This window comes from Triturus cristatus, chromosome 4_2 (assembly GCF_964204655.1).
Source record: "Triturus cristatus chromosome 4_2, aTriCri1.1, whole genome shotgun sequence".
In the NCBI taxonomy this organism is placed as follows: domain Eukaryota; kingdom Metazoa; phylum Chordata; class Amphibia; order Caudata; family Salamandridae; genus Triturus; species Triturus cristatus.
The window spans coordinates 651,296,313-651,317,209 of record NC_140586.1 but is presented as its reverse complement, the minus strand read 5'-3'; the positions used below and the strand labels follow the sequence as shown (position 1 = coordinate 651,317,209).

Below are 20,897 nucleotides of genomic sequence, written 5' to 3'. Positions count from 1 at the left end.
GTCAACTTAGTCATTATAACACACCTGGTTACGTCTATTCGCTGATACATGGTTACACCTAACGTTTCGTTCGCCCTTGTCCCTGTTTTAAGCCTATGGCCGATGTTTTGAGGTATTTGAAAAATCTCTTGAATATGCAGAGATGTGAGGTGGTTTAATTCACTTTGTTTTCCACTTAGGAAACAATGTGTGCATGTGAGAAACATTGTAACCGGTCTGAAGATCACAGTAGCATTACCAGCAGCGATGGAGACAAACGTGGGGTTATCTGCTGTGAATGCAGCGAGAGGAATGTGGAAGCCCTAGCGGTGTGCTGCTACAGACGGACTGAGGTCGCCCGGCTGGGAGGGCGGGCCCAGGGCAGGTTTCCAGTGTCCTGCCTGAGCTCTAGGTGGCTGTCCCGCGCCAAGCTCCTCCCCCAGCCCTTGTTTCGTGTGATGCGGAATCCATTCCGCAGCGCTCCAGGCCGGCGCCGTGTTGTTGTGCTGGTGGCGGCGCTGCCAGGGCAGGCTCCAGTTCGACGAGCAGGGATCCGCACCGCGCTTTGGACGCCTTTCCCCCTTGTGCCTCCGGAGCTGGCATTTTCCCGGACTCGCAGTGATCCCGCCGGTGGCGGACGATGGTCTCCCGGGCGCCGGTGACTCCTGGCGGGCAGAGCTCGCTCCCCTGGCGGCGGACGCGCCTGGCTGAGCTCCGGGGCCGCAGGCACTAGCTGGAACTTTGGGCTGCGGCGGTGTCGGGAAAGTTTGGAGCGGCGGGAGCCATGATGGGCCGGGGGTCGTGGTCGGGCTGGGCGCTCCCGCTCAGCCTGTGCGGGGTGTTGTGGTGCTGCTGCGGCGCGGGAGCCGCCGACTCCGAGTTCTCGATCCTCAACGAGGCGCAGGTCCTGGCCGTGCAGATGCGGAGGCTGGCCGCCGAGGAGCTGGGGGTGGTCACCATGCAGGTATGTCTGGCTGGGGACGGGGAGGGAACAATGGAACGAGGCGTGGGTGAGCACCCCCGCCGCACTCAGTGTCTGGCTGTTGCCCCCGCATGCACGCTGTGGTAAAGTGTGGCACTGGGTATACCTGCCCCGCGCACGCTCCACATGTGCCCACGCCTAATGCAGGGCACTGTGCATGCCCCCACTTTCCCTCTCGGAAGTCTGGACTTGGTGCATAAAGCGGGGTGCAGCAGCCATTTCACCCACTGTCCTGCACTTTAAGTTCTGTTTTCTCGTTGGTGTGATTGCATCCTTCCACAGTTCTGTACATTACGCTGTCCTGCACGCAACCTGCCGCATTCCAAAACTTTATTCCACCGTGGCCCGGTCCTCTTGCGTTAGCGACCTGCATCTTCAAAGTTCTCAAGTGCCAAGAAGTGTGCGCGACCTCCCTTCGTGCTTTCGCGGCGTGGATGGTCCATTATTAGTGCTTTTTGGATCAATTATTAAATGTTACCATCTGGCTATGGTCAGGACAGGCACACTTGGCTATATGTATGTGGGCATTTGCTGCGCAGCAGCTTTTCGTGGGCTTCAGTCAGGGATTTGCATAATGAGTGGGCCCGTTTAGGGGTAGGATGGAGTCGTTAACCTTGTTCAAACTGGTTTTTATAATCATCGCAAACACTTTCTAGGAATTAGGCTGATTTCGGCCACCCCAGGTGAGGAGTGCTTTCCATTCATGCGGTCTGTTGTCACAGGGAGAGTGCAGTGTGCCGGCAGGTGCCGGTGACTCCCCATGTCAGTTATTTCCAGGAGTCTGTCTGTGTGGGTGTTCTTTGTTTTTGCAGATTTATATAGCGCGAACTCGACCCGAAGGTATTGGAGCGCTTTGCATGAGCCCCAGTTCCATTGGACAGATGGTCAGATGCCCTGCGTCTCTTGCTGCATCCTCTTGTGACTCCTGTCGGTTTCCACGCGCCGCACCAGCAGTGGTGGCGCGGGGTCTCTGAGAGAGGGGAGCCTGGCTCTCATGGATGCTGGTGTGAACAGTCTCCGTGCCAGCCCACCGCGGACTCTCTCTCTCACTGGTGTCTCTGTGCCCACACAGGACTCTCACTGATGTATCCGTGCCCACCTATAACTACCCCGTCGCGTTCTGCACGATGTTGTTTTGTTTATGCTTGGCCAGCAAACTGTGCATAGATGGTCTCCACATAGAGTGCATAAACTGTACCTTTAATTCTGTATTTGTGTTATTTGTTTTTTTTACCTAAATACCTTGTTTTAACTTAGCAGTTTTAGTCACTTGGAACAGCAAGCTAAAACGGTTTTTTTGGGGGGGATGAGTGGTTTATTTTCTTGCACCCACATTTGTTGCAGTTCTGGGACACTGGTGGAGCCCGGGCGTTATGTGTCTCTGTCACGGCGTCCGTGTGGTCTACAGTGTTTTGTTTCAATTACCCGTCTAATTTGGGTACAGAGTGCTTCGCATTTCGGGTTGGCAGGACGTGCGGGCGGATTGCTGTAAACTGTAATTGTGTTGGAAGCCGCCGTTAATGCCCGTAACAGACGCGCGGTGTGGTCCGAGGGTGAAAACCCAGGCTAACTCCACCCTCTCGCATCTGTCACTGGACTCTCTTTACCACACTTGTGTATACCCAAATGTCTCATTTTATTGTTCAGATAAAACGATTTATAGCGGAGTGCCGGGGCCCCGTGCAGTCGGCAGTGTGAATGAAAGACTATTCATTACCCTGGCAGCGCCATACCCCCCACCTCTGCTTTGTATTTGTTTTATTTAATTACTGTTGCATTCTGGATATAAACAGCCCGTATTTCAAGGCCAATTTTCCTTTGGTGTTTATGGTGCCCTCAGCATTGGCCTTTTAGATGATGTTCAGGCATTAGTTTTTCACGCAGTGCTCGTGTTGCACGCTATACAAGAATCGTGGTATGTTCCTTTAAGAAATGTACAGTTCGTGAATGACTATAGATACCAGCCAGAGTCACTCAAAAGGAGTTTGATTCGATTCCTCAGTGCGTGACTTGCGTCCCTTTTTTCCCTGCAGTATTATGTATTCATTCTGATTGTTTTGGCAAACTTTAGGGGCATGCATTTTAAAACATAATGTTGTGTGAAGAGCAGAGACCAGTGATGAGTACCCCCACCGGCCTCCTCCATCCCAGAGGTTAACTGGCATTTAGGTGTGAATGGGGCTGGCCAGGAGCCGGGCCACACTAGCTGCCGAGGCCCCCTGGGATGGGCCTGGCACCGCCAGGCAGGCCCAGCAGCACATTGGGAGATTGGGAGAGGAGTGGGGATGGCAGGCGACCATATGCTATCTTCGCCCCCACCCCAGCTCCCTGGCTCGTGATTGCTGCGCTTGCAATGCATGTTTACCCTCCCGCCATGCGTTTTTTAGCGCCCCCCTGCCAACTCCTGGCCGTTTCCTCCTCGCGCTGGGTGTTGTCATGCCGTCTGTCATGAGTGTGCTTAGAACTGCAGTGCTTAACCGACAGGCACAATTATGCATGCCGACCATTGTGCAAATGGAGGCACGACTTGTGCAATTTTTCCCTCCGGGCATTTTATTAATATTGTGGGATTGGAATCGTCGATCTGCAGCCTTTTCCCACAGTTCCTTGCCAGGGTTTGTTGCATTTGTGTCGTTGCCAGCAGTTACAGTTTCTGATTGTATTTCACGCTCCTTTAATGTGCGTGCCAGCTCCGAGCGCTCACGTCAGTCGCGGTCGCATTGGTCCAACCTGTGACAACAAGGGAGGTAGTGACGACAAATGGCCCCCTCTCACGCATGTTTCGCTTGGGACATGAAGGTGTTTCTGTTGTATTTGTTTACTTTGTTGTTTGTGTCCTGATGGCGGCAGGCACCAGTAGGCCAGTGGTTGGGCTGCATTACTGTCTGGCCGCCCTTAGGCCACAGACTTTACGTACCGCTGAGGCTCAGCCGCTCCTCGCTTGTCAACATTTCCAGTTTTTCTCACCTGTTTGTCTTGTGAGTCTGCGGGTGTCTTGTCCCAGGGCTGTGATGGTGGTTGCTTGCACCCCCCAGGTTTTCTGTGTGGTTGTCGTGGGCGGCTGCGGTAGCCAGACTTTGCTTGCATCCATTATGGTTAAATCTGTGCTTTTCTGTTCAAGCTGTGCGCTCCACTCCAGGCCGCCCCATTTCCCGCACGCAGCCTATGGTTTTTATCTCGTGACCATTTGGTGGTGTCCTTTCTGTTTTAAGGCTAGTGTGCCTCGTTTTACACAGCTTCGACAGCTCTCCTTCCGGCCCGGTTTGTTAGTGAAGAAGGGATGCCGGATAAGTGAGTGTGTACCACTAGTGAACAGAGGCTTGCAAGTCGATTGCACCACAATGCCAGGGGTAGCGGACATGACGTCACGCGCCCTTTGATACCTGGCAGTGCCGTCACTGGGGTGACTCCTTGTCACATCTTTAGCTTCCGGATTGATGATGAAGTGCGGGGGAAGGGGACTGCAAAAGGTAAACAGTCATCCCTAACCCCTCCCTTCACTTCTGTTCTTGCTGTGGGTTGTCCAACCTCTCTTACCAGGGTAGATAAGGGCACCAAAGGGCAAAGCCAGTAGTATCGGCTGTTATCGACAGTTGACCTTCTTGTTCTCAACAGGAAGTGGCGTGAGTGCACTGTAATTGTTCTGCAGTACATCGACTTTCATTTCTGCAAATTACTGTCCTGGTTCCTGACATGTTGGGGTACTGTGTTCGGTATGCATGTACATGCTTGAGGATATGTGGCCAGTGAACGTGTGTGAGCTACATGTCGTTGTGTGTGCATGCATCTGTGTGTGTGTGTATATATATATATATAGCATGGTCTCATATTGGTATTTTGGGGCACAGCAATAAACCACGAGGCCAGAAGCAAAGGGTTTTGAAACTTTAATCGGAACACCACGATATCATTTTTGGAGCATTCTTTTGGGTTTAGTTGGCATTTAAATGCGTTTTATTTTAAGCAAGAATGTTTATTTAAAAGCTTTAATTTTCAGACTACACTGCTGTATTATTGATGATTTGTAATTAAAAGAACAGGAGGCACATCTTCATATATTTTAGTCAGTGGGCATGGCTGGTGTTTTTCTTATTTGTTGTGTTTTTTTGTTGCTGCTTTAAAAATCGATTTTGTCTGCAGAGTTTTGTTTTTCATCTACTATATGCAGTGTTTGGCTAGCAGTGGACATCCTGATTGTAGCAATTATTTGGTTTTCATGTCCTTGATGGGCAACATTCATTTGATGATTTAAAGGTATTATCGTGCTCGTAAAGGAAGTCATACTGAGGGTGTCTCTCTCTCTTTTTTTTTATTATTATTATTTTTAACTCAAATGGATACTTGCAGAATAAGGCCAGAGTATTAGGTGCTGTTTCCAGCTCACTGGAACATAGACTGATAAACACTCGTGATCACAGGCATGCACAACAGACAGACCTACATACAGCAAGTGCATCATACAGTGCAGTATGACCATGACACCCTTCCTCTCTTGCAAATGTTGAAGGACAGCACACATCTGTGACGACACCGTTCCAGAAGTGTGGCAAACCGTTTATCCATGCTCCATGGCACAACACACTTTACATCACCATGGCACAAGAAGCAACAACTAGCAGAAACCATGTACCCTCAACCTTGAGGAAGCACACCTCCCACCTCCATCATCCGCTGGCTGAATGTATCCGCACCCCAGATAGAAACATGAGAAGCCTACTGCATCCGGATCGTTAGAGTGATAATGTTCAGTCAAAGACCTCTTATGAAGGTGGATGCCAACTATAGCATGCACCAGCAATAGGAAACTTGCACAAAGAACAGACCGACCCACCACCACAGAAATCTGGCAACCAGATTAAACGAGTCAACACTCAAACCGGAGATCTCTTGAGAAACAAGGAAAAAGTAAATCTACATCCACGTAGTGACTGCAGTTAATTGCCAGCCAAAATGTTTGTCCTCATTATTTGATCCCAGTGGCAAGAAAATGACAGTATTTTTTTATTTTTAGCCAATAGTAAGACCTACATTACATATGTACGTTAGAAGTGTTAACAATACATAAACCTGTATTGTTAACTTAGACTGTAGTCAGGAAGAAGAGGCAACAATTAGACCAGGTGTGAGAAGAAAACAATCCTAGACAAAATTTATGAAACAGCATTTTCCCAAAAAGAAAAACCAAAAAGGAAAATAAATAAAACATCTGACATAAGACCATAACACAGCATATTATAAAGTGGCAGTGCCTCGTTACTCCCATTGGAGACGGTCCAAATCCTATTAAATTCAAGCCAAGAGTGCGGCCCTCTATCTTTAGCCAATGCAAGTTCCATCTCATACACCTGTCTGAGTAAAACCCATAACTCATTAACACTAGGACTGACATTATCAATCCATACTCTAGCCACACATAACCGGGCACATGTTATAATAATAGTAGCCAACAAGTTCACATAAACAGCCACCTCGCTTTTAATCCCCATGAATATTTCTTTCTCCGTATAGTGGAAGTTTGGGTCGAGGAGCGGTCTTGGAATACTGGAGACCCCACTCCTAAAACCTATTCAGCCTTGGATATTCGACAAACGTGCCTGAGGTCTGCAGCATGCAGTTGACATTTCGGACAGAATGACGTTTCGGAAGATCGAGGGGCCCATTTAGGTATAATCTTTTGTGTATAATACAGCATATATGCTACCTGATGCTTTAGATTAACTGATGTTACCCCTCGGTCTCATACGCCCATAGACTTCTGTATTTCCTAGGCACTATTTCAGCCTTAAGAACCCGACTTAATGTAGCTGCAATCTGTAAGCTATCCTCACCAGCGCCAGCAAGAAATTTCTGATAGACTACACCAATAACCCTTGGCCAGAGCACGTATATATTCCGGACAGTATTCTCGACGGGTTCGGCATTGATAATAAATACCTTTTTGCTTCGTATGGAAAAAGTCCCTAACCTGCAAATACTTGAACGTACTTTGAAGAAGACCAAACTTGTCTTTAAGCGAGGCAAATGAGCGGAACCCCCTGTCCATCATATAGTTGACCCAGCCGGGTAATGCCCTTGCGTTGCCAGTCTTTCCCAATAAGGTCTTTAAATATGTTGGGCAGCATAGGGTTACCCCTGATGCAGCACAGGAAGCGATTATTGCTTACAGATATCTTGCCATATCCGAATAATGTCTTTTACTACCTTGAACTTCACTCACTTGTAGTAGTTAGGATCGAAAATCTTATACAGCATAAACCTGTCCGATGGGCCGTAGGCTAACTGATAACACAGCAAGGTTGGGCCAGCGTCCAGCCCACAGAGCAAGCCTCGAATCCGACCAACAAAGGTAGCCCAGTAGTAAAGCTTACAATCTGGGAGCTAAAACCCCCTTGTACATATGGTAATTTCATAAATTTGAGAGCCCTCCTGGCATGCCTATAAGCCCAAATGCAACTGCCTATGACACTGACTAATCTCTTAAAAAGAAGACCAAGGAAGCCGCAAGGGTATTGAGCGATACAAATATAAAAATTTAGGAAGAATGTTCATTCTTATGACCTTACACCTTCCATATATGCTTAGCGAGAGCCGATGCCAGCTGCGCAGTTTGGCCGATATTGTCTTCAGAAGGGGTTCATAGTTATAATATCATCAACCTGGTTACTAAGACATACCCCAAGATAAGTTGCTGTTTGTGTAACCCCTAGTACTAAAGGAAAGGCTTCTGATTGAAAGTTAACAATTGTCTGAGTTTTGGCTAAATTCAGCTTGTAGCCTGAAAAGGAGTCAAATAACTCAGCCTCTTGCATAATGTGTTTTAATAGCTTTTCCAGGGTTAGCAGAAAAGACTGCGATATCATCAGCCTATATCTAGTAACCTTAAGTTCCATGTTGTTAAGACATACGGGGGAAATCCCTCCATTGAGCAACAAATGCCTTATAAATGGCTCGATATAGAGGGCAAACAGTAGGGGGCACAATGGGCTTCCCTGCCTTGTCCCCCGTTGAACAGCAAAAATGGAAGATGTCATGCTATTCAATTCAATTATGGCAACCAGCTTCTTATACTTTTTCTGTACAGAAGAGATGAACCTGGGGCCGGGACCAAATGTCATCCTGGTAAGCCATAAGGCCTCCCAGGCCACTCTATCAAACGCCTTTTCTGCATCGAGCATAACCATGCCAATCTGTTTAAGTTTGCAAGAGACGTCAAAGTCAGCTATAGTAGTGCTAATATGGGCTGTTGCGTCTCTGCCGGGAACGAAACCATGCTGTTGCTTTGATACTAACTTATGGATAAGAGGAGCGAGACGAGAGGCCAGAATCTTAAAGAAGATTTTGACATCTGCATTGATTAAAGATATCAGACGATAAGAGCTTCTATCATTAATCGGCTTCCCCTTTTTAGGAAATACCACAATATTGGTTAAACTCCATGAGGCAGGAGCGTCGCCCCCATTAGTAATTTCAATACTCAATTGCATATAAACGGGTGCCAATAAATCCCTGAAGGTTTGATAAAATTCAAGCGGGATAGCATCCTCACCAGCAGCCTTTCTGGAAGGTAGAGACGTAATAGCATCCTCAGCCTGAATTAGCGCTCTATCTTTCTGGAATTCGTCGGCATCCAAAGAGTCAAGTCGAGGCAAACGACTCTCCTGCTGATACTCATGACAGGTATGCTGATTAGATGGGTAAGTCGCAGAATATAAGTTGGCATAAAACAAACTAAACTGCTCCTCTTTATCCTGTGGTTGAGTGAAAGACTGGCCGCCCTCCCCTTTAATGATCTTAATGTTAGACCTGGCCTTTTGATCGGCGATCTGAAGAGGCAGCAGACGCCACACTCTCTCCCCATATTCATATTGCAAAGTTTTATGCTTGTGACAACCGATAGCGACTTTATCCAATAGCCCTCAATTGATTTTAGATCGAGCTTTTAAAAGCCGAAGATATATTGACTGAGCCCCTGGATCCCTGACTGCAATTGCCCCAGTGTGTTGGCACTCTAAGTCCTCACGCTGGTCCTGTTTTGCCACTTCTGTTGCCCGCCGATTTTGTGCTAAAATACACTGCAGAGTCTCCCCGCTGAAAAACGCTTTCATACAGTCCCATACACTTGCAATATTAGCCATGCCAAGATTGTTATTCAAGTACTCCTTCTGTGGGAAATTACAGTACTTCTGCAGACCGGGAACCTTTGAGAGCCAGTTGTCAATGACCTGGTTCTGAAATGTTGTCTATACATGTTTTAAGTGTACATTTACAGAGGTGCCTACATAAGCCGCTCTTTTGTTTAATGCTAAACACAGTAAGCAAAGTAAGTTTACTGTCCATGGACCTAAAATTTGCTGCCAGAGTAAAATGGATTTACTCCACGTAGTCAGTCAGGTCGCCACCACAATTTTGGATATCAGCATCTGTGTTCCGACCCCAACTGCCAAAATACTAAGTTATTGGATTTACTTTCTTTGGGGAGGGCTTAAAAAATTCCTGGCGGATTTTATCCATTGGGGGAAAAAGCAGGTTATGCTGGCATCTCTGCCAAGGGATGTGATCTGTCTAGCGTTTTCTGCTATACCTTTGACAGTTAAATACATCCATATGGAACTTTGAATGGGAAATGCAGTTTTTCCTCTCTATAGTTTTCCCCTTTATGACTAATATGCACACATTTTTTTTAGATTAAACTTATCTGGCTACCCTGGAACGCCTACCGCGGGGGTATCTGTGCACCACCGTTGCTGCCTGATACCTCGCCAGCCCCATCCCCTTAGCCGACTCATTCCCCCGCTGCCGGGCATTGGGTTCCCCCAGTCCTCGCTCTGTTCTCTTCCCCCTCTTTAGACTTCTGTGGATAGTTGGGATCCCCCCTCTAGGGGAGCACGTGCTGCTATTTCCGATTGTGGGTTGCCTTGTGGGTGTGGTTTTCTTGTTGTTCCTAATTTAAAATGAAACCGTATAATGGGGTCTGGATGATGTGGCTTTTGACGTTGTTACCTCCTGAGAAATGCTCCTCCGTAACACCACGTGTTCCATAAATGTATGTCGTATGTTCCTATCATTGCTAGCGGCCGGCCGGAAGGTTGTAGGCCCATACTTGTATACTCTTAAGACTTGTAATAAACGGTTTAAAAAAAAAAAAAAAAAAAAAAAAACTTATCTGGCTATGAGCTGGGTTTTTGTTTTTGTTTGAAAAACTTTGATGCAAAATGTATTTTGCAATGTGCAAGCACCTGCACTGTAACTACAGAGACTATATAATTTATTACATGATCTAATTTATATATACTTTATTTAATTTGCTGCTTGAGGAGAGTGCTACCAAGCTCGTGCACGGCATTTCCATTGCAAAGTTAAACAGCCAATTTTCTTTTAGATAATTTCAGTGGATGTCACTTTTCGTTTGTAATTTTTTTGCTGTCAAGGGTCACACCATCCGATTAAACAATTGACCCATACAAAAAATGCCTATTTTCAGCCACTAGCCTTTTATACTTCACTTATTTCATTTCTGTTTCTATCAAATATCTGTTGATCGTGATCCGGCTCTCCTCCAGTAGGTACAAGGGGTATTTGGGTGATACTCCAGCCAGATAAATGACTTGACCTCGTCAACTCTGCATTCACCCAAATTTCCAAAGGCTCAGCCCCGGTGAGATTGGGGTTCTTTTTGATCAGCACCTCTTCCTGGAGACTGGTTATATGGCAACATTGGGCATTGATTCCAATCTTTCTTTTAGGAATCATTAGCAATGTTTTAATAAGTCTGAAGGTCAGCTTGGAAGTTTTTACTATCTCTCCCACATCTTTTTGAATTGATAGCCGAATGTATATGCTTGGATCACCACACATGGATTGTGGTACTTATGTGTACATGGGCCTGCTTCTTAAATTCCTCACTTGGCTGCAAAGAGACTAGAACACTACTGAAATTTGAGTTGAGACTTAAAAATCACAATAACTCTTTCCCAGTAGTGTTGATAATTACAGTGGGCCTTCTGTACGCACTTTGTAGAAAGGAGTGGCATCAATTGGTTACCTGTGGCCTCCATTGAAAGATTTCCTTAGTTGCACGCGGCCAGAGTTTGACACATTCCTTTGGCACCCTCGTACTTCTTCTCTCCACTGTGCCAATAGTTTTTACTTCTGAATTCCTTTATATAGGGTTGCACAGGTTGGAGGCAGGGTCGTTTCTGTGTGACCAATCTTTTGGATGGATCCCCTTCCTTGAACCTCTTCTTGTCTGCAGTGACCCTCTTCAGTCGATCGAAGCATTTAATGGGGCCATCCAGGGTAGACAAAATTGGTTCTTTTTGCCTAGTCTTGTGTTGTAATGCCTTCTTAATCTTACCCGTGCGGGCACCGTACCGCTTAGTCATAAGCCTTTGTAATGTAATGGGATTCCATCTGGAATGTTGGTGGTGGCAGTTGATGACAGGCTGTTGGTTTAAGGCTGCGTACCTGCCCGGTTCCGGCTTGCTCCAGCTCCACCTCATGTGTCAGGGTAATTCTTCCAATAAATGCTTTTACTTAAACCTGGTGCGGATCATCATTACATCCTGCATCTCTAATAGTCACCAAAATAGGCATTATGGAGCGTTTGTTTGATGTCACTTGGGGGTTTGAGATCTATTGTGACCCTATTCACCGGATGGCTGCTTTAAGAGCCAGCTGTTCTCACAGTGACATCATCCCATGCCTCCCATCTCTGACGAGTTAAAATTGATGAGAGGACATTTAGATGTATGTTTTACTTATAAATAATTACAACTTATTGCAGGATGACACTCAATGTCATTTACTCACTATGAACTTTCTAATCAAGCACCCTGTACGTTATGGATTAAAAAAACATTCATTACACAATGAGCTGGTGGTGTAAACATAGTGGCAGAAGTTTGAATTCGTTTAGAGGCAGCTATTTTTATAAAGTAAAGTAGCTGTGCAAATAAAACTCACTGTTTATATGTCTAAAAGCTAGTCTGACAAAAGATTCTGGTAACTGCTTCTCCCACCTCACATCTCAATAATGGGAATGCACCTCTATTGTCACAGTGGTAGGTGTTTGTACTTCAACCTCGGTCAACATGATATTCTTTGGTGCTCCTCATGACTCGTAAATTAGTTCATTGTAAACTTAAATGCTGAGCATTATTAAACAATGTCACAGCGACTTACATTTTCTTGATGTTTTTTTTTTTGTGGTTTTTAATGGCCCCCACACTTCTTAATGCAGTGATAAATCATGATGTACATTTTAAACATGTTGCCTTGTAGATTAGCCAGCAGACAGAAGAGTTCATTAAGCATTCAAAAAAGGAGCCATGTTGCCCAGATTAAGCTGTCGCTATGCAATTTAAACCCTCTAAGAATGGCTGCTCTCTCAAGAAGTGCAGTCAGTCCATAAAACCCAGAGACATACATCACGGGGGAATGACTGGCATTCAATAATGTCACCAGTGCACCAGATGAGGAGCTCCACCATCACCAGATTAGACACTAAAAACCACAGGAAGGAGAAAACAAGCCTTGTCCGCCAGTGCCCACAAGATCTAGAACATCATCTCCTTCATCATCAGAACTGCACCAATCCTCCTACAGTTCACTTCATGGAACACCACCTCAGGTTGGCTTCTGATCCCTTCCACTAGCTCTTCCTCTTCGCTCCTTCATTTCACCCCCCACCACCGAGCCCTGTACAGCGCTAGCCTGCTGGGTTTGCGCTTTAGGAATAGCAAAACATACAGACATGCAAAGCAGTGGTGAGAAGAGAGGGCATTTATGATTTAATGACGGCACAGGCAACATATGCCGGAAAGACTTAAGCATCCTGCAATTGCTTTGATGACTGGTGGAATATGGGTATCCAGGAACCAATCTGACCCCAACATGCTGTATAGACCACCAGAAAAGCATGACTAAATGGAATAAATTAGCCATTACATTACCAGAGTAATTATTTTCTACTCTATCAGCCTGTACTGTGCCCTGGGTCCTCTGTTCACTAATCTTCCAATGCCCGTAAGTGCTAATGCTCTTCAAGGCAGATCCATAATTCTGGAAAGAACCACAAAAACAAGTATTTTTAAAGTCATTGAACTGGGAAAATCTTCAACTAAAAGCCAATTCTTGTAAATTCCCAACAGATCTCGTGACCCTATGCTAGCCGCTAGATTGTCGGGCGTTGTGTTTTTGGTATTCCTCTTTTACATTTTTTAAATCATCCATAAGGCCCAAAACCAGATTTCATGTCCTGGTTCCCATTTGCAAAGAAATTCGCCAAGAATGTATAGTATGAAGAAGACTCTTCTGTCCTCAGTCTGTCTCGTGCACTATATCCTTACGGGCGGTTCCTCCATTGGAACGGAGGAATGTCACCCCAAAGCCCTGAGATGAAAAATAAAGTGGTAATTTATTGCCATTTTATTTTTCATCAGCCTGTCCTGCACCAAGCAGTAGGGCAGGGCGGGGCCTGCTGAGTGACCGCAGGGAGGAGTGGTGGCAGAGGGCTGCTTGTGCACTGTTTAAAGTGCGCATGTCTCTTTGGCTGGCCGTACTGCTACGATCAGCCAGACATGCACACTTTATACCTCTCACCCAGCTGTCTTAGGACAGCTAGGTTGAGAGCAAGTGCAGTCCTCAAGTGCGCTGGGGGGCACCAAGAGAGGCTGCTTAAACCAATCTGGGGGCTGCTCACATGCTGGCTACCAGCATGTGAGCAGGCCAGGATTGGTCGAGGGAGTTTGCTGGGGTCCACATTGCAGTCTCAGCAGAAGAGGTCCGGACTGAGGACGATGTTGTCTCGTCTTGATATGGTTAGTGGTTTCTTTTTAATGTATTTTTTTTCATTTTATTTGCCCACGCACTCATCCACACATTTGTGCCCCTTCCCCCCCCCCCCCACCCCTCCAGTAGATGCCAGCCACCACTGTATCCTGACAAGGGATCTTGACAAGGCAGCGATTAAATGGATCATATGTGGCAGGCCATGTTATGGGCTAGAAAACATTTCTGACTTTAATGTTATTTTTGCTGCAGATTCAGTAGAAAATGTCACTTTTTTCCGACAAGATAACATACGTTTTCACACCCTTTTTTTGTGTCATTTTGTTGCTTGTAATTCTCCCCATAAACAATATGGAGGGGAAAAATACCATATATTCTAATTTTCATAAGGCGAAGCACTCCAGATGATTCTACTGTGGCTTCCTAAGAACATTTGAAATTATTAGTGACTAAAGAAGTAAATGACAAAGAGTGACTGGGGTCAGGAGAAGGGTGGGGGCGGGCGGGGGGCCTGCCATATTGTTGTAGTGTTTCGTTTCTTCCACTCTCTCTGGATTCCTGATACTACAAAGCGATTGTTGTTAGAATGTGATGCAACTCCCCTCTAATCCTTTAATCGGGGTTTGTTTCTAAATTACACCTGGGAAACACGTGAACCAACTGAAGTCATGAGAGACATTGTGGGATGCTGTGAACATCTATAAATATTCCTTAAATGTAACAACTAATTGAGAAAAAGCACAAGTGCTGCTTGTGTGTAAAATTTCGTGGAAATTGGCCAGTCTTTTGCAACGGAATTCAATCAGCTTACAAAGTGGGAAGCTATTCTTACCCTTTTTTAAATGTATTTATAATAGCGATTGAGTGTGTTTATGTATATAGTTGTGCATCTCACTGGAATATTGTGATTAACATTTCCTAAATTTAGTCTGTCCTTATTTCTGATATTGTTTAAAGAGAGCATGTGTGTGAATGGAACCTTGCTTGAGTGGTGAGGGTTCCGTTTGCCAAGTAAGCATTGGCAAAGCCAAAAGCTCTGGCGTTATTGTGCCACCACATCTAAACCCAAGCATTCAGAAATGTTTATGTGCATTTCATTCAGAAATTCTATTTATTACATTAAATACAGCCTTATTGGCTCTGCCAGTGAGAAGGAAAGAAGTAGCAATAAAGGAATGCTTATAGAATGCTGTATTCTTTATAGAATACTATGTGCTGTAAGGAATGCATAAACAAGATAAAAATTGTAATGTGCCAGTGTGCTGATTTAGTGTACTTTACAAAAAGGGGACAGCTCAGTATTCCTTGGAATCAGGGTTTAATAGTACACAAACAATACAGGAGTTCCTTTGGATTCACCTAAAAGAAAACTTCAAATTCAAGGAATCCTTATGCGTGCAACAAACCCCACGCAGCAATGAATGTATTATGCAAAACAAGTAATTTTCCGATATTGTGTTCTGGGTGTTATTGGCCCACTAGCATTTAAATGTAGAACAGTGAGGCTTTGAGCTGTTTAGAAGTTGTTTGAATTTGAGACGCTTGTGTCTAAAGAGTTGATTGTGCAACGTGGAATTATTCACAGGGTTTCTTCTTTTGAGGTGCTTCTCTATATGCTATTTCATTCATGATACTATAGAGGTTGCTACATGTTTGATCTGATGAAGACCCAGTAATATATCTATCCTATGGGTAGAAACGTCAACACTTTTAGTATATTGGTCATTCGTTAATTGTTCATTTGCCAGGTTGAAATTCTACATTATAGTACTGCTTTCAGAAGCATTATTTGTATATCCATTGTTGTGGTCAGCCTTGTTTGTTTTACTGTTCTTTGCAGCGCACTTGTTTTCTTGTCATGAGACACTTGTACTGTGCCATGACTGAACACCTACCTGATTGTGTGTTTTTTCTGTTTACCAATTCAATGTCTGGAATACAATATATGCAAATTGTGTTGTTTTCTGTGCTTCAGTGCTGTATGGGGTTTGTTGCATATATGTGGCTCAATTAAGTGTTAAGTTTTCTTTTTAAGTGAGTCTGAGGGAACACCTGAACTGATGTAATTTACTTCTCAGATGAAAAATAGTCCATCTTGCATTCCAGTTGAAACACTTCCTAGAAGCAGAATGGTACACCAACCAACCAATAGCATTAAGGGAGAAAAAAGTACTCCCTGGGTGCAAAAACCCACTCTATGAATACTTAAAATAATTTGGGACAGCAGTGCTGTCAATCCCACCTAATTAAAAATTAAAATAACCAGTGCAGAATTAGAAGGACATAAATGTACATAATGTACTCGAGCTGGGCCTTTTTGCCCACCATTTTTCAAACGTATGAAAAGGATTGGCAGGCTGGTAAAGTTCAGTGAGGTTTATCTTACCTGGAAGTTAGACGCCACTTTTGAAATTGTAGACGGGCTTGTAAGCCTTATAGAAAGAACCATAAATAGTACAATATCACATTTGTTTCAGTACCGAGTCCATGATACCACACAGTTTCATGGGAAGGATCATGGCCGAGTGCCTGGATCACCAAGGTACTTTCAAACTATAGGCAGAGATTTTGTTAATTTAAAACAAGTTTTGAGTTGGGTTTCCATTTGTGTTTTTTGACTGTATTTCATTTTGTATCTTCATACAGTGCTTCATACCCCTGACGAGCCCACATAGCACTTGGATTTGCATTATCTTCCTGTACTCATATTGAAAGGATGTTGATTGGTGAATATGCGCTTGAGGGTTGGAAACGTGCTCTAAACATGGTGCAACAAATTGGTAGCTGTGTATTACCATGGGGTGTTGGAGAAAATAATGAGAGTGGACTTGGTCTCGAATGCAGATCGCAAACCTTTTTTTCTTCTTCAAGTTGTGTGTATAATACCTGGTAAAAGTCCATTGATCGGTCATGTCCCCCCAGCAGACACAAACCAGCCAGCCATAAGAATATTCAACTAGCAGACCATGAGAGATTTGCCCTGAAGTCTACCCAGGAGCAAAAAAAGTCTCGCTCCAACTGAGCAAAAGAAGTCTAACTCCAGTGGAAGCCCTGCAGCATCCCGGAGAGGTTTTAAGACCATGGCAACGTGGGCAATTGCCGGGCCTGCATCTTCCATGGGGATTCCTGGGAGAATAAACTTTCTCTCTATTCGACCCCTGTCCTTTATTAATTATCTAAATATTCTCTCCCCCCTGTGTACCTGCCACTAATTCGGATTCCGTCCCTCTACCATGTGTCATCCTCAGGATTTTTATGGTCCTCAGAAAGACATATTTCAACTGTTTTGTGTCAGCCTGTTCTAGCTTAACATTTGATTTAGAATAATTTGGCATAATTCGGTCTTAAAATAAATTAAAAAAATCGGACTGAGGCCCCCATAAGATGTTGCCCAGGGCCCCTAAAATACTTAAGATGACGCTGAAACAGTCACAAGACATGGTATATGTTCTGAAATATCCCATGTAAGACCATGCAGTCCCACAGGCCCTTCTGCCAGCTTTACAAGCAGGATCATTCTGCAGAGACGAACGAGGTTAGCAGCAGCTTCCTCGTGTTCTTGTAACACAAAAGATGCTGCTAATTCGCAGCCTTAACTCAAGAAAGCCATGGAAAGGGCTCCTCTAACGCGCCCTGTGCGCGCTCAACGTGACTCCCCACAAGGGCCTTATCAGCTCGGAAGCAGCTGAAGAGACTTCGGATTGCTTTATGACCTATTTCGGATTTTCTCCTTGTTTAGTGCCTCCTCCTCTTCCCGAACCGTAATTTTTCAGGGCTCTTTGGCGCAGCAGCTAAGCTTCTCCGCTAATTATCTAGCAGTCCACCTTGCTTGCAGTGCGCTTGGCAACTTTTATCTGCACAGGACAGCTGCACGCGCGGTGTTTGAAGTGAAATGTCAGTCCGGGCTAATGCAGGCAGCCATACAACACTAATGATGCCTTCTGCTTTGAAGACCGGGCTCAAAGCCTAATTAAAAATTCAGATTCCGTCTCCGAAGCCTGTCGGTTCGGGCAGCCATCCGATGGGCCCTTCGCTTCCTCTTTGTGAAATGGCGGCCGCGAAACAACACGGGGCGCGAGCGGCGCGCGGTGACCGACTGCTAGCGCGCCGTTGTTTTTGGCACCGAATCTACACATAATCGCGTAAAGCAGACGAGATTTCGCTCTCCTGGTTTCCCCCGCTATAATTAGTATAATATACGCCATTTCCAGAGTGAAAGAGCCAGAAACCATTAATCAGGTTTGGGCATTCTTGAAATTCTCAAGGTAAGCTGCCACAAATCGCAAGTCAAGCAAGCAAAGTGAGGGCTGTTGTCTGCTAAATGACTGCGGATGATGACAGATGCGAACAGGCAGATGCAAAAACGGCTTTTCAACACAAACAAATGAACTGGCTTAAAAGCCAAGCTCTAAAATGTATGTGCGGTGTAATGTGTTTGCGGATGACTGACAGGTACATACAGGAACAGTGTAGCCACAAAAATGTTTTTGGCTGGCTTTGTTGCGTATCTCAGGTGGCAAGCAAGGACGTGCTTGGTGAAACAAACATTTTACCATCATTTCACGAAAGCAGATTTGTGGACTTAATAATGTGTGGCAATATTGTGCATCTTTGTGTTGTGATTATAATGTCTTAAGTTGTTTTCTGCTGTTTTAGTTTTGCATTATTTCATTGTGTTGTACTTCTTGTGTTCAGCTTTGTGTTCAGTATTTGTGCTGTATCCTGTTAAGTTTTTGTAGTCTTATTTTGCTTTGTGTTAAAATGTTATTGTGTTGTGTTTTGGTCTGTAATTATTTTACATATGTTAACAAATTGTGCGACATTTGCTGCCTAAGTTTAAAGTTCTAATGACAAGCAACCATTCCCCACTTTTTACAGTGATAAAATAGCGCTTCTCCAGTTCTTCACCTAATTGGAACCGATCAGGCCAAAAACGGTAGCAAATACCATGGCTTAAATTAGTAACTGCAGTGCTCACTGTAGATTATGCGGCTCTTTACTAGGTGTGTTCTAAATTGACATAGTTTGCTTTTGCATAATGACTACGCCTGGGTGGAGTTCGCGGGATTCGGCTGCAAACTCGGCGGAGTGCAAAAAAAAACTCGGACGCGATATGCGGAGCTCCGCAAGCAGCGGAGTGTGTTAGATAAATGCAGTTCGCGGTTATTTACAGTGCTAGGTGCTTGTCTGCATGATGCAATCATCTCGAACGGCACCATGCACAGAGCAAGTGGGCACTACTTTCTTTCTGATGCGCAAGTAGATTTTTACTCGAGCCGCAGCATTCTCAACGAGAACGGGCAGTTTCTCAATGCGGGTGGCCGCAAGCATACGCGACCTCTTGCAATGAGAAATCTGATCGCCTGCGTTGAGAAATCTCGCCGGGAGGTTGATTTTCCATGCTTGCGATCACCAACTTGATGTTGACGATTGCGAACGAGGTAAAATCTCGCGGGGGTGGATTTTCTATGCTCGCGATCACCATCTTGATGTTGAAGATCGCGAACGAGGTAAAATCTCGCGGGAGGTGGATTTTCCTCGCTCGCCAACTTGAGGTTGACTAACATGGGCGGGGTAAAAAAAACTTGGCTCTGCGGAGCGGAGTTTTTCAGAACTCCGCGTTATGCTGAAAACTCAGCAAACTCTGCAAGCAGAGCTCACCGCCCAGACTTAATGACGCCAAATGCAAATCTGTAATTTAACCCTATAGTTTAGTGAGAGGTGCATCATAGCATCGATTTTTGACTAATAAAGCATGAAAAACAATTGCTGAATGCATCGGCATCTCTCGTTTATGTTGCTTCAACTCTATACTTTTATCACAAATACTTGTGTAATTACGCGACTGGTGTGACCATGGAATTTTGTGCAACAAGCGTACCGCAAAATTCTCAATTATGTGATTACTCTGGCCGAATTTGAGTTTTGCCCAGTCCTATTCATTACATGTGCTGTTTCTTGCTGGTGTAAGTCTAGTGTGTGAGAAATAATAGGCTACTTTTGACCAGAAAGTCAATCTGAGGGCCTCTATCATCCTAAACTGCTACTACTGACCACACCTGCATTTACCATATCTGCCCTGATATAGAATTTCGGACCCAATCAATCATTTGACAGCCATGCTGATAAAGACCCACTCTCGAGTTTTATTCCTCCATTATCCATCTGTGTGTCACTTTCATGGACTGGCCGGGGTTCTAGTCCATCCACCAATGTTATTGGATTTAATTGTATTCTAATGGAGAGACTGGAACAGGCTCCAACTGGATCTAAAAGTTAGATCCAAATGAGGCAAGACCACAGCGTGCAACCTTCAATGCATCTCTTGGGCGGTTCATTGTCTCTTTGCTTACCTTGTAAAGTCTACCTTGGTATGAGGATGATCACGTTCAATCGGAGCTGCCAGGAAGCAAATTTAGGGATCGTTGCACCATTTCAGGTAAATGTATACAGCCCCTCGGACACAGCCTGTTGCACACACCCACTCCCTCCATAAACATGCATTGGCATAGCCAATAGGCCTCGCCTTTGGGACCTTATAAGTGTTTAGCCATGCAACAGTTGCATAACTAAATACTTATAAGATCCCAAAAGCGAGACCTATTGGCTATGCCAAGCAGCCGCGCGGCTGCGAAAGTGATCGTGATCGTGATCAAACATCAAAGCGGCCGCGAAAGTTAAAGTAACGTCGGTCAAGCGCGGCGCGCGTGCCCGCGCACATGCACTGTAGCTCTAGGCTGGCCTGGTAGCATTTTTTGGAGCCCTCACAAAATGTCTCGCCAGACCAGCGCATGCGCTGGGTCAGGCGAGACCTAAAAACCTCCCACAAACTCCCTGTGCATACGCCTTTTCCCAGCGCATATCTCCATGTGCACAAGATAGTGCAAGCTGTAAAGCTCATAAATGAGATGTAAACCTTTTTCACTCCATATTCATTAGAGAACCTTTTGATTAAAACGAATCAGAATTTAAGTTTGCCACACTCTCTGGAATTACTTCCATGAGAACAATGGGTTGGTAACTGTATTTTTGGTCTCTTTCACAGTGTGACTTTAGTCCATGTCTAACATTGTGTAACAGTGTAATTTCACCTTTAAGAGAAACTTCCACGTGGAAAGGCAATTTTATAAGTCTGATGTCAGCGGGC

The 20,897-nt window shown here is 45.0% G+C and overlaps 1 protein-coding gene across 1 annotated transcript in view; it reads left to right on the top strand.

Annotated features, from left to right (window-relative positions):
• Positions 1–420: 420 nt before the first annotated feature.
• Positions 421–20,897, top strand: part of CACHD1 (cache domain containing 1) — a 355,333-nt gene continuing 334,856 nt past the window's right edge. The window contains exon 1 of the mRNA XM_085602381.1: positions 421–943. Within this exon, the coding sequence (XP_085458507.1) occupies positions 764–943 (180 nt within the window). The 5' untranslated portion in view covers positions 421–763. The remainder of the gene's footprint in view (positions 944–20,897) is intronic.